The sequence below is a fragment of the Rhinolophus ferrumequinum genome, chromosome 9, assembly GCF_004115265.2.
Source record: "Rhinolophus ferrumequinum isolate MPI-CBG mRhiFer1 chromosome 9, mRhiFer1_v1.p, whole genome shotgun sequence".
NCBI classification, from domain to species: domain Eukaryota; kingdom Metazoa; phylum Chordata; class Mammalia; order Chiroptera; family Rhinolophidae; genus Rhinolophus; species Rhinolophus ferrumequinum.
Window position 1 is genome coordinate 27,960,480 of NC_046292.1, and position 13,741 is coordinate 27,974,220.

General features: G+C 48.6%; 1 protein-coding gene across 8 annotated transcripts in view; it reads right to left on the reverse strand.

Moving 5' to 3' along the window:
* Positions 1-865: 865 nt before the first annotated feature.
* Positions 866-13,741, reverse strand: part of MYCL (MYCL proto-oncogene, bHLH transcription factor) — a 31,277-nt gene continuing 18,401 nt past the window's right edge. For 7 of the 8 annotated variants that reach the window (XM_033113623.1, XM_033113622.1, XM_033113620.1 and 4 more), the window contains 2 exons: positions 6,741-7,245; positions 866-3,797 (listed from right to left, as the gene is read on the reverse strand). In XM_033113623.1, the coding sequence (XP_032969514.1) occupies positions 3,199-3,797; positions 6,741-7,236 (1,095 nt within the window). In that variant the 5' untranslated portion in view covers positions 7,237-7,245 and the 3' untranslated portion in view covers positions 866-3,198. Of the gene's footprint in view, positions 3,798-6,740; positions 7,246-7,594; positions 7,834-13,741 lie in introns of those variants that run through there. The other variant, XM_033113618.1, reaches the window with a different exon arrangement.

The following is a 13,741-nucleotide window of genomic DNA, read 5'->3' on the forward strand; positions in this document are numbered from 1 at the left end:
GTACCATGCGGCAGACATTGCTTACTTGCCAGGTTGTGATAAGAGTCACTTGGTAAGTGTGAGGACTTTATAATAGTTTTTTGACTCTACTCAGGCTCCATAGGAGTACAGGCAGGCAGTACCCATCCAGGTCCCAGCTGTAAGGCAGGAGTAGCTGAGGCAAACGGCCTTCTCCCACCATGATGTTCATGGCCTTGCTGAACAGCAATCGTTTTCCTTTCAGTCCCAGAAGCGGTCTCTTTGGGTCAAGACTAACCCTCCCAGCCCACAAATGTGGCAGGGGGGCTGGTCATGGAGCATTTGTTTCACTTCATCCCAGTAAGTGGCAGGGACAATGGCCCCAAGGAGAGACAGTTAGTTCCAAGAAGTGGTTAAGTGATGGAATTCCATGTTTTCCTCTTCCACACACCCCATGCTAACAAAACAAGCTGATCATTACTGTGCAGTGGGTAAGACTTCTAGCTGCAGAAATAGGCAGAGCTGGTTTCAAATCCCTGCTCATTCACTTACTAGCTGGGTAGCTTTGGGCAGTTTTGTTTCACTCTTAGAACCTCAGTTTCCTCTTCTGTAGCCCTGGCACGTGATTGGCGTGGCATAACATGGAGAAGTGAACTTAGACATAGGCAGTGTTCTATCAGGAAGAGCTATTATTATAGTCTCCCCTCTTGCATTTACAGCAAGTTTATGTGAACTATGTGAGGGAAAGGGAGCCTGCATTTTCTTTCATTAATCCAGGAAGAAAGAAAAAAATATCGCATTACATCACAAATTTGCAGAGAATGTTTAAAAAGACGTCCTCCAAAAGGTCATCATGCCACTAAGGTAAGAACAGTACCGTCCTAAAGAATATACGTAAGGCTTTATAGTTTAGAAAGTGGCTTATCAGCTACTACATTTATTACCTGCCAAGCCCTTGTCAAGTAGCATTTATCCCCCTTTTACAGATAAGGAAACTAGGACTTAGAAAGGTAAAGCTAAAAAGGCACAGAACAAATAAGTGGTGGAACCAGGATTTCAAGCCTCCTAACGTACAAATTCAGCACTCTTTGTAATTCATAAGAGAATTTCATGTTCACCAAGTGCCGAGCCTACATTGTTTAGACATGTCTGAAATGGCATTTCAGGAACCCAAAGTGGAATGACCAGGTTAGCAACGTGGTTAGAGAAATACAACCCTTCGGCTCCCCTGTGGCTACACTGAAATAGTCGTCCTTGATTCAAGGACTCGGTTGGCATAAGCTGCCCCCACTCTGACATGTTTGAGAAATCTTTTATTAGAAGATGTCCCAGAAGGCAACATTTTAAAATCAGGCGATCAATAATCACAACTAAATACAAAATTTCAGGTAAACTTGCCTTTCAAAATAAATCCGACTCTTGCAACAGAATTGCCCAGGAGTTTTTTTCTTGTACAAAAACAACACCACTTTGCAAAAGGCATACAAAAATACAGTATAAAAAAAAAAAAAAAAAAAGACTGCTCCCAGCATAATACCCAACAGCAGCTTATAAAACACAAGCTATTCAGGTGAGACATCAATAACCTACATCCCACCTGTTCTCCAAAGACAGTTCCAGAAGTCAGTTGGCTCCTGAAAACCATGCTCCAAAACATAGAGAGGCTTTTCTCAAACTTCCATGGGGGTTCTCTGAAGCCAGGAAACAACCTCAGAAACAGACCATCATGCATAATAGGTTTGGAAGTAGCAGCTGGCTTTCCAGAGCCACATATAGTGCTCCACCATCCTCTCCTCCCCCACTTTCAAACCCACAGCCAGCAGGCGCCTGCTGCCCTGGGCAGAGTTCTGGAGGGGCTGGTCCTTCTTCCAGGCTAGGCTTAGGGACTTCTGAGGTTGCCCACAAGACACCTGTAGGGTTGCGTGCCTTTCCCAGAGTAGAGGTTACACCTGGAATCCACTTGGAGGTGCCAAGTCCAGATGGGCCAAAATCCATCCTGGTCCACTAAGCAGAGCTCCTGGAAACTCCTTAAAAACCCACCAGGAAACTAGGCCACCTTCTGGAGCACTGGATGAGTCCCAGAAACCCTCCCAGTAAGAACTTCAGTAAGGCCCAGATTCTGGGAAAGGGGTCTGACTCATGTGAGGCTGGCCAGGGCCCAAGGCGGGTGGCTACAGAGCCAGCAAGCTTCTTGGAGTTGCACAAGAAGGACAGGTTTGCATGGTTCTAGTAGAACTTCAAACTTATCAGTGAGGGATTGAGATGACAGGGAGGTGGGAAAGAGGAAGTGGTACAGTTCTCACTCCTGAAGTGCCTGACATCTGCCTTGAGAGAAGGTTCCAAGAGGGAAAATACCTGGGCAGGGAGCAAGTTCATGGCCAAGACACCAAGCCTTCCCCAGGCCGCAGACTATGACCCATTTCCCTGTGTCTTGGGGAAATATTCTGACCTGTGGGCAAGGGGTGTAGAGCCCATTGCTTAACAAAGGCAGAAAGACACAGAAAAGTCCCTTGTGAGGACAGAATGCTCTCTCCCTCAAGGAAAGAGCCCAGAGGGCTTTTGAGACAAAGAATGTAGAAGCCAAGCTCTTTAAATGTTCTCAAGGCCGCAGCATTGAGCGTGGGAGGAGGGGTGTCATCTAACATCATTATCTATATATTCAAGGTTTCCAACTCCTCAGCTACTGTAAAGTGTCTGACAGTGAGGTAATGGTCCATGTTGATCAAGTCTGCGAGCTTGTCTTCACCCAAGACAGCTCGTGTGTCTCCTGGAAAAGGAGCCTCAGGGAGAGCGTCCAGGCCCAGCTGTCCTAGCATCACCCCAGAGACACCAGTGGGAGCATCCTTTCCCAGCCTAACGCTCATCCGGAGTGTGAGATTTCATGCAGGCTGGAGCCCCCGACAACGTCCACCACCTGTTGCATAGCATCTGTCAGGCTTTTCTTCAGAGCTAGTGAGCTAGGCAGACCCCAAGGCTCCTCAGTCAGCTGTCTGCCTGAGAAGCCAAAGGTGCCAGAGAAGACACAGCGCTCCCATGAGTCAGAGAAGAGAGAGAGCTGGGTTTCCAGGTTTCCAAGAATGCAAGCCCTTATTGTGTGTGCACCGGCTACAAAGCATTCTGGGATCTACTGTCCAGGCTAGCTCATCGTAACCAAGATGTGCAAATTACTAAGGGGGAGAGGGAAGGTTAAAAAATAAACTCGGGTCTTTGTAAGACAGAGCAGTCAGGTTTTTTGGTCAGTTAGTAGCCACTGAGGTACGCAATTCTTTTCTGCAGTTGCTGCTGCCGGCATCGGAGCTGCCTTTTTTCCGTAGCCATCCTCTTCTCAGCCCCCACCAAGGCTTGCAAGTATTCCAAGGCCTTGCTTAGGATCACCACTTTGGGGGCCTTGGAGCAGCTGGCCAGGGTGGGTACCTGGTCCCTTAGGGCCAAGAACCTCGAACGGAGGTCATTCCGCCTTTTGCGCTCCAGGAAGTTGTGGTTCTTCCTCTTCGTCACGTCCTCAGTGTCAGAACTGACAGGTTTGAGGTGGCAGGACTGGGGAGCCTCGCTTTCTATAGGCAGGGGGCTCACAACCACTTCATCTGCCTCATCTTCCTTCTCCTCTGGAACGTCTCTCTCCAGAGCTTCTTCCTGGGGACTTCTCTCTGGAGCCACTCCTTGGGAACAGCTTTCTGGAGGAAAACGGGCGGCATAGTTATGCTGTTGCTGATGGATGGAGATGTGGAAGTGTTTCATGCAGGGGTCCAAAGGGTCTGCTCTCACTGTGATGGTGACCGGCTTCCGTACCCCCAGGGACTGTCTCTTCTCCACTGTCACAACGTCGATTTCTTCACCCTCTGTCCAAGTAGAGAGATGAAGAGAAGAAACACACCCCATGAGATATATACAAAGACCCTATGCTGGGGCTTGGGAAAGAAGGTGACATTTTCCCAATTTTGATATAAACAAATTGAAGCGAGGAGAAAAGCAGCTGATTCATTTGTAATGGGGTTAGGGTAGTGTGAAGGGGAAATAAGCAAGAAGGAAAATATTCTCCAATTTCCTTTTGCACAGCACGGCTTAGATAAGAACAAAAGGCAGACCCAAGCCAACAGCCCCCAGTCTGCATAGGCTCTCCCCTCCCCCACTGAGGGGATGGAGAAAAAGAGCTACCGGCCTGGGACAAAGTTTAGCTATAGAGATCTTCCCCAGTCGGGCTCTTTCATGCCCCATCAGAATTGTAAATGAGGGGTCTGTGGGCAGAGCTGCCCTTTGTTCCTGCCCAGCACAGCCTGCACTTGGGGAATTGTTACTTTTCACAAGTTATAAATCCTATTATTCCCCCACCTCTCTATTCTGCCATCTCTTTCAGCTGAAGGTTCAGAGAAGGGAGGGCTACAACCCATGGCTCGTCACCCACTGAGGGGAGGGAAAGGTTTCCCTTAGGGGCATTTTGCTCCTGGGTTCAATGGGTTTCTAAAGTCATCCATCATTTAGAGGTCGCCCACCCCACCCCCTTCCCTGGACCAGAAGAGCGTTGGATTTATAATCCCAGGGCAGCAAAAGCTGCAGAACTTCACAAAGGTACAAGCAACCATTTCCAAGCTACCTGTGCCAGGGTTAGGAACTGAGCCGCAGCAGAATGTCGCCATACAAGGGCCGAAACACCAGCGACCTGGAGACACCTGGACGTGCCCCCATCATTCCCTGACTTAAAGGTCTCTTAGGTACCCCAGCCAGGAGAGAGGCAATTAAGGAAAAACCTTCCTGTTCCACACGTTTTTGCAGCCCCTCACATAAAAGGCCACTTTAATACATTTCAGTCTAACAACAGAAGAGCTCAGTTCTCTGCCTCGTTTGCATATCAGGATGCTTGAGCCCCTTTGTCAGGAAGGCTTCCATTGTGTGGACAATCGCATTATTTCTCCATTAATAAAACCTGACCATTCAGCCCTCCTGGCCCCAAGGCCTGTGATTGGCTGGCTAAGCTGTGTTTGGAATGCTGTTTTACCCAGCCCCTAGCCCCTATTGGCTGAGCTTTGCCGTCAGTCACTCTCCCCACCCCCCTCATTGTTTGCAATCTGTTGCATTTTGTTCTGAGCCATGTGGCCTGTGAGTGAACCAGGAGCTTGCAAACAGGTTCAGGTTAAAGGGCAGGTCAGAAAATGATTCAAGGAGGCTTCCCCACATCCCAAACCTTTAATATTTCAGTGTTACACCTCATGGCTGGGGAAGGCTCTGCCTAAGGAAGAAATAATGTAAGACACCATTCTCCTTTTCATAGAGTAGTGTCTAACTCTACCTAGACAAGGAAATGTCCTCAGCTGGACCAGCAAGGCCAACCCCCTCATGTGCCAAGGGAGAAACAGACCCCGATCAGCCAAGTCTACGCATCACTTTGTAATGTTCTGGATCTCAAACTAAGATCTCCAAACTCCCAAAAACAGTGCTCTTCCCACTCTACCACTCCATCAGCCTTTGTAGAGACACATCAATATTTATTGGTTTCTTGATCTCAAAATTCCCATTCCAGCCATTAAACAAACACAAGCACTTGTAGAAAGCAAACAGGTTAAAAATGACCTTAACACAGTGGACTGAAAAAATTGACTTTTAATTTTTCTTGTTATCCTTTTTTTCCCCAAGTGTATGACGACTTCCATACCCCAGTCCTCCGTTCCCTCTAAACGGTGGTCATGTAAAAGTTATTCTTAAAAGCAACAGTGAGTTTTCTGTCCCGATTTCCCTGATGCTAGACTGTCTGCGCCCTATAAAAGTCCCCTCTCCAGTATTTCTCATGGGTACAGAGGTCTAAGAAGAGGTTAGGCTAAGAACAACATAGTGTGGTGGCACAGGATGCTGAAGTCTGCCTCTGCCCTCAGTGAGCTTTACACTTGCATTCAAGGATGGGGGAGGAGGTCTAAAGCTCCCTATCTATGACCCCAGCACTTCGCCCACTCTGGCACAAAGTAGGGGCCAGTTAACATTTGTTGAATGCAAGGAGGCAGCTGAAACTCTCAGATGGATTGGGAGGGAATTCAAGGGACGCCTTTCCACCTTAGGCCAAAGCAACAAGGCAAGGTGTAGCCCTTCTCAGGTAAACTACCATGAAGACCCTCTAAACATCAAGGAAGAAGTGCCTGGTTTCGATGAAGGGTGGGGCAAGAGAGGCTGGCTATATGGGAGGAAGCTGGGGTTCACTTCTAATGATTTCCTATGTCTAAGTCTCAGTTCTTTCATCTGTTAATGGGGAGCGTTCATTCCTCCCTACCTGTCTCACGGGTAATGGTGTGGATGCACAAATGGTAAGGGCATTTTAGAGTAAAGCAGACAGAAGACCCGGTTTTTAAAAGGATGAAGGCTTTGCACAAAAGGCTCCTCAGCTTCTTCTCCCTAGGGGAGTGTGAATTTCCCAGGGAAAGAGGCAGCAACAAAAAACTTCAAGCCTGGTGTGACCCTTAAGGGACCCCTTCCAGCCTCCGGAGGACAGAAATCCCCTGCAGTCCAATCCCAGTATTGTCCTCCATAAGCGCCAAGCCTCACCCTGTCTCCCTTGTCCCCTGGGGCTCCAATCATCATCAAAGGAACGCTGGCTCCCACGCCACTTCTTCAAACTGTTTACTAACACACCCACGTGCCAGACAGACACCGCTGGGGGCTACACCGGCAGCTTCAGCCAGAGAAAGGGGGAGGTGGCCGAAGGGCTTGCGAAGACCCAGTACCTCATCTCAGACAGCGGAGCGGCAGTTTTGGCCACCCATGGGGTGCCCCCCTCTTGAATGGCCCGGAGCGGTCCTTACCCGAGTCGCTAGGGCTCTCGGACCCCGAGCAGGCCTGGGTCTTGGGCTCGCCCAGTGGACAGGGGGCAGCGGGCGCCGGGTTACCGGCTTCCAGGCTGGGAGCGCAGTCCGGGGCGGCGGGCACCTTGGGTGGGTTCCCCCGGGGCGCTCCAGTGGCGAGCCGGTCGCTCACCGCTCTCTCCAGCCGTTCCCGGGCGGAGAAGCCGCTCCACATGCAGTCACGGCGAATGATGGAGGCGTAGTTTCTGCCCCAACCTTTCGAGTGGCTCCGGGATTCTGCCTCGTCCCCGGCGCCCCCTCCGGGCCACGGCTCCGGGGGACCAACTCCAAGGGCCGGGTCCCCGGCGTCGGGACCCGAGCCCCAGGGCGGCGACGTGGGGGGTGACTGCACCAGCTCGAATTTCTTCCAGATGTCCTCGCTGGGCGCGGTGGAGCGGTAGAAATCCTCCCCACAGTCATGGTCGTAGAAATAGTGCTGGTACGAGTCGAAGTCCATGTCCGTTCCCTGCGAGAGGTAAGGGGGACGTGCTGACTGAGGTACCGGCCCAGGGAAGGAGGCGTCCCCGGTCTCCTCAGCACAGCCGGCTGCCAGGCTCTTGTTCCTCCCGAACCTCTGGGCTTGGAACCTGCGCCCTTCCCTCGCGTCTCGGAAAGTCCAGCCCTGGGTCAGTGTACCCAGAGAAGCCGTTCACAGCGCGCGGACGAGGCTGCGGGGCGCGAGTTCAAAGCAAACTTTGCCAGCGCCTCCCGGAGCGCTGCTCCCAGGGCCCGTCGGGGGGGCACTGTGCCCAGAAGGCAGCCTGCAGCCCGCCCCCCGGGACCGACGCCCGTCCCCCGGCTGCCCGCAGCCTCACCTCGCTCCCGCCGCCCGCCACCAGGAGCGGACCGGCTCCGGGCCGGCTCGGGGCAGCCGGGCAGCCCGCACACAAGCACATGCGCGCCACCGAGCGCGCGGCCCGCATACAAGAGCGCGCCCCCAACGCGCGTCCGCCCTCCCTCCCTCGCTCGCTCGTGCACGGCGGTCCGGGCGCTACCGGGATCCGCGCGGGAGCGCGAGATGCAGGCGCATTGTTTCCCGGCCGCCTTATATCTCGTCGCGCGCCCGGGGATCTGGGACCAGGGGCGGGCCCTACAGGACAAGCCCCGCCCCAGACCCGTCCCCTCCTGGCATCCGACAGGTGGGGACGGTAGAGTCTCCGCCCCACCCCTGCTGGCTGTTCTCTCCTGCTCTATTCTAGTCCGTATACCCCTAAAATGAATTGCACACTGGGGAGCGCAGGGCAGGCGGCAAGCTGATGCAGCCTGGAGGTTGCCTGGTGGGGACGTGACTCTATCAAAGCCCGGAAGGTCCCAGCAGGCTCCTTGCGCACTGTGGATTGAGGACTAGGGCTACTCCCCGCCCCGCCCTGCCCTACCCTGCGAGCCTACTTCCCTGGGCTTGCCCGGCTTAGTTAAGGTGCGTCTGGCCTGAGGTGGGGTGAGGTGGGGAAGCAGCCGCACTTCCACCGCGCCACCTGGCGGCCCTCAGCTCTGAACTGGGGTTGGTCCCCCGGCATCCGCTTCATCACGGTTGGCCGGTTTCTTTAGCTACCGTAGGTGTTCCAAACCTGGACCGCAGCGAAGTGAGATGGTGAAGATTCTGGACTTTGGAACCTGAAACTTAACTTTTTCTGAGTCTGTTTCATCTGTAAAACGAAGAGATGGTAATACCTCACAGGATTGTTGTGAGGATTTAAGAAAATGGAGTATCTAGAGAAGAGATGTAGGCCAGGTGGAGAGGCCAGAGGAACCGACTGAGCCTCTGGTGCGGTTGGTGAGGAGGAGAATTTTTCCCTGGGGCCAGGCCAAGACTGAGACGCTCCTCCCTCACACCACACAAAAAACACTCTGTAGGAGCTGCACTAGTAGAAGAAAAAATGGGGATTTGGAGTCTGGAAACTTTGTTCAAGCCCTTGTTTTGCTACTTGCTAGCTGTAGAGCCAAGACATTTGAAGCCTCTGTTTGCTTACTTGTAAAATGGGGACATTGCTTGCAGCTGCATCTCTGGCCAAGATGATGGACATATAAGCCCTTTATGTCATCTTTCATACAGACTACCTTTGGTAGAAGAGGAAAAGCTAAACTATACAGTTATTTTATTTAGGCCAAGGAAAGTAATTTGGGATAACTACCAATTCATCTAGAATTCTTTACCTGGCATTCAAGGTCTGGTCCCTGTCTACAAGCAGCAGCCTGATTGTCTGCTGTCTGTCTTTTCCCCTCCCATCCCTGTGGTCTAAGAACACCTACCAGTCACTGTTGGCATCCCAACAGAGGGAAGGGAAACGTGCAAGCAGTTCAGTGTTGTTGGAACATGGGACACAAGGTATGAGTTGATATATGGGTTGGGAAAAAAGACAGGGAAGATGACACCCTCAGTTTTGGATATGTTGGGTCTAAGGTGTATGTAGGACATCTTTGAAAGCAGCAACTAGCTCTTACTAGCTTTGTAACCTCAGTACCTTCTGGCAGGTATTTGTGGACTTACTGAGTGACTCAGCCAACCAATTTTACTGAGACAGCCTATGTGCCCTGTTTTGTGTGAACAGAAGACTCAGATCAGAAAGGTTTCAGCTCTGGTTGCAGCCCTGAGGCAGAGGCATTGGAACTGCCTTTTGAGGACTTGTTATCTGGTCCACAGATGTTTGAAATTATTGCTGTACCAGTCAGAGTTCTTGGTGACAAATGGCAAAAACCAGCCCTAGATAAATTTAAACAGAAAATCACTTCACTGGAAGGATTTGGGATTTAGAATCCACTGGAAGCTGGGAATCTATGCTTGGAAAATGGGTGTTCTTTATCTAGATGAGTCCTTACTCAACAGCGCCTCCCCATGGTTCACTGTAGGTGATACCTGAGGGTAACTAGGAGGTGATCCCACCTCAAAAACTTGCAAAAATAAGTTGTCTTCTGAGAGTTAGGCTGTTCCTTCACTTTGCACACTTTGTTTAATGTTAGTCTCTTCAACAGACTGTAAGCTCGTTGAGGGCAGGGACGTGTCAATCTTATTGACCGCTGTAACTTAAGGGCTCAGAACAGAGCCTGTCACATCATGGGTGCTTTGTACATACATTGCCTGTTTGACTGGACACAAGCCTTTAATGCTTTAAAATAGAGATAAATGTCAACTTAACTGATGGAGACAGAATGTCCATCCTAGCACTGTCTGGGGACAAAGATACTGGTCCAGGAACAAGGGAGATGGAGGCATCATTCTTTGGAACCAGCCAGTTCAACACCCACTTCACTCATGCTCTGGATCACCAAGCAGTTCACTGAAAACCACTCTGTTCCCTATGTAGATCTGCCCCCAGGGAGAGAATGCACTTATCAGCGAACAAGAAGATCCGGTCGGCTTCAAAGACTTGCTTCCCTTTATAAATTAATGAATTGGCATCTGATTTGAAATATCAGTCTCATGAGCCTGGTTAATGTGTGTCTGTTCCATAGAGATGCTGCCGTTTTTAGGGCTAACTGTTCTGGTTTCTGAGGAGATATATGGACCCAGGATGGCGATGAATTCACCAAGGTAAAAAATGCTATCTTAGGGACCCTCAATTTTTCTACAATTTTTAATTTCCTTTACTTTTCTTAAAATATGTTTTTAATCAAAATAATACATGTACATAGTTTTTAAAAATCAACTAAATGTATGACAAGGTTAAAAAAAAGGCAATCTTCTGCCCTTCCCTCACAACCCCTAATTCCCACTCCTCAAAGGCAGCCACACTTTTAGCTGGTGTTTGTCCCTAATATTTACTTCCATATTTTGACCAATCCAGATAATCTACTTTTCTTGATTTTTAAATTCTTATTGACATTTTAAAATGTGAGAAGAAGATGTAGCTCTTATAGTTCTCTTCTTACCCCCCATATATTTGGTCTTCCCTTATTCTCCCAATCGAATTATAATTCAATTTTAAAATAAATATTCAATATTTATAGTATTTTGTATGATTATGGAGTAGTCTAACTACATTTCCTTTCTTATACAATTTTTTTTCAGAGTTAGATTGTCTCATTTTTTTCTTTTGCTTAGATTGCTATGCATATACTACGAATTTAACCCTACACATTCCCACTAGAGCTACAAATGGTCAAACATGTGAGGTAATCATTCAGTTCCATTATTTTCTTGGAAACATCTCTTCTTGGAGCCTTTTGTCTTTCTGCTCCAATTTGAACTTACTGATCTCTAGACCTGCTTCACAACTGTCATTCTGCAACTTCCCTTCACCATCATCCCAGAAATTCCCTTTGCTTCTTTCCTGTGTTGGCTCCCCTGTTTTCTGGAGCTCATTTTTTCTTTTTTGATTTACTTCCTCCCATCAAAGGAGCACATCTTCCATTAGCTGCCTGAGAAAGGGTACCTGAGAAGTGAAATTTAGAGACCTTGCATTTCTGAAATTCTCTTTATTATACCCACACCTTTGGTTGCTAGTTCGATGGGGTATAGAATACTAGATTGGAAATCATTTTCCCTCAGAATTTTAAAGATACTGCTTTCCTGTTTCTTAGCAACCAGTGTTGTTTTTGAGAAGATTGATATCATTTGATGTCCAAACCTTTGTATGTGACCTATTTCTCTCTCTGGAATTAGGAGGTGCTCTTTGTCTTGGCATTTTTAGTTTTTTTTAAATGATGTGCCTTGGTGTGGGTCTGTTGTATAATAAATAATTTGATTGGCCCTGGCCTCCCCACCCAGCAAATCCTTGGAATTTCCCAAGTGATAGGACTGTATTTGTTATTCATGGTGGGCCCTGAAGGTACTCATGGTGGGGCCCTAAGTACGTTAAGATGATTCAGGATAAGGGTTGGCCAAGTCAGACAGGCCAACTACGTGATTAGAAGGTTGAGCTTTGAGCCATGTGGTCTCAGCCTGACTTCCATGAAGGGGAAGGGGCCTGGAGATTGAGTTGACTCCATGAATGATTCCATCAGTCATGACTACATATTGAAACCCCAGTAAAAACTCTGGATACTGAAGCTTAGGTGAACTTTCCTGGTTAACAATACTCTATGTGTATTATTATATTATACATCCATGTGCTGGTAAAGGTTTAACTTCTCCCTTCTCCTTAACTTTTCCTTCTTTCTTTCTTTCTTTCTTTCTTTCTTTCTTTCTTTCTTTCTCTCTCTCTCTCTCTCTTTCTCTCTCTCTTTCTCTCTTCTCTCTCTCTCTCTCTCTCTCTCTCTCTCTCTCTCTCTCTCTCTCTCTTTCTTTCTTCACCACTAATTACATCACCATTTATTCCAGAACATTTTCATTACCCCAAAAAGAAATCCCATATCCATATTATTCCCTTTCCTTGTGAGTTCATACTTCTTTTTTTTTTTCAAACCTAATCCATTTACTGTCATTTCAATGGAATTTCAGGAGTGAGTAGAGATAAACACATGTGATCAATCCTCACATTTAGCTGGAAATCAGCTCTTCCTTTCAAACTGCAACAATTCTCACTTTCATTAAGTAGATTCCTAAGCCAGGTTGTCTGAGAGGGCTTTCTGGAGGAGGGAAATTTGATCTGAGCCTTAAAGATGTTTAGGATTCCAGTGGAAGCTAAGGAGATGAAGGTGGGAGAGGATGAGAAGGGAGAGTTAGAGAAGAGAAAGGGGAAAGGAAGGGAGAGGAAGGACTTTGGTGATAGCAGGAGAATTTAATCAGATTAAAGTCTGGTTTCTTATCCCATGTCTGTGGCTCTGTTACCTCTGCTTGAGTTTCACTGAAAAGCAGTCCTTTCCTTAGAACTCTAAGGAATGTGGCCTTACCTTAAGTGCAGTGAGAAAGGGATTCTGGAGATTGTGTGCCCCACTCTGGGGAAGGGGCCAGGCCTACAGAGACAGGGGCAACTTTCAAAAACAAAGAGAAGTAGGCTGAATATAAAACTTATTTGTTTGCAAACTGTGTCACACTGAGCTAGCTTGTACTGACTCAGTTTTCCCACCAGTAAAGTGGTTATTCCTACCTAGCAGCATTATTGGAGAATCAAATAAGATACTGTTTGCAAAGTGTTTAGCACAGTGCCTGGCCCAGAAAAGAATTTCAAAAATCTCAGTTTTCTTTTCTTTCTTTGGAGATTTAGGTAAACAGTATGGATGGGATCTCAACCAAGGCCCCCTGAATGCCTGCCTAAGGACTGATGCTGAAAGCAATGGAGAATTATAGGAGGTTTGTGAGTAGAGGAGTGACACAGATATAGCTGTGCTTTGGAAAGGTCACTTCTGGAAGAAGAGAGTCCAAGCGTAATGCAGGAGGGCGAGTCCTGAGCCCCAGCTCTGCATCTAATTGACTCCATTTTCTAATATGTGCCCAATACATACGAATGGTCCTCATGAGTGTTTCCCCAGTGGGCTGAGTTATGTGAACACTTAATCCTTAACACAAACAGGGTCTCTCAGTTTGCCTTCTTAGAGATAGGTCTGATGGGGGTTGGGGGATCCACATGCTTGAAGGGCTGATGTAATCAGCCTGAGCTACATGGAGAAGGACATGGGATTGTTGAGAGGCTCTGAAGATTGTGATAATGGCTGAAGCTGAGAGGGCCCTCCAGGTAGTGCTCCTCAGAGAGGTGGAACACCAAGTGCCTAGTGCCTGGGGACAATTGTGAAATCGTATGGATCCTCCTTAAGAAAATTTTCTCACGAGGGGTGACAAATCTCATCCACTCCCTGCTTTGGGTTCTGAGTTCTGGGCCCAGGTGGAGCAAGAGAATTACCTGGAATGACTCTTTTGTCCACTAGAGGGAAACCCAGGCTAGAGAGATGGTGAATCCCATGCGCGCGCGCGCGCGCGCGCGCGCGCGCGTGTGTGTGTGTGTGTGTGTGTGTGTGTGTGTGTGTGTGTGTGGCAAGGGAGGGCGGGGAGCAGAAGGAGCTGCCAGCCCCAGGACCTGAGTGACTTACTTAGGCTCAGTGCTATGCTGGAGTCACTTGTACCAGCTGGGTGAGAAGGGTTGTTGCAT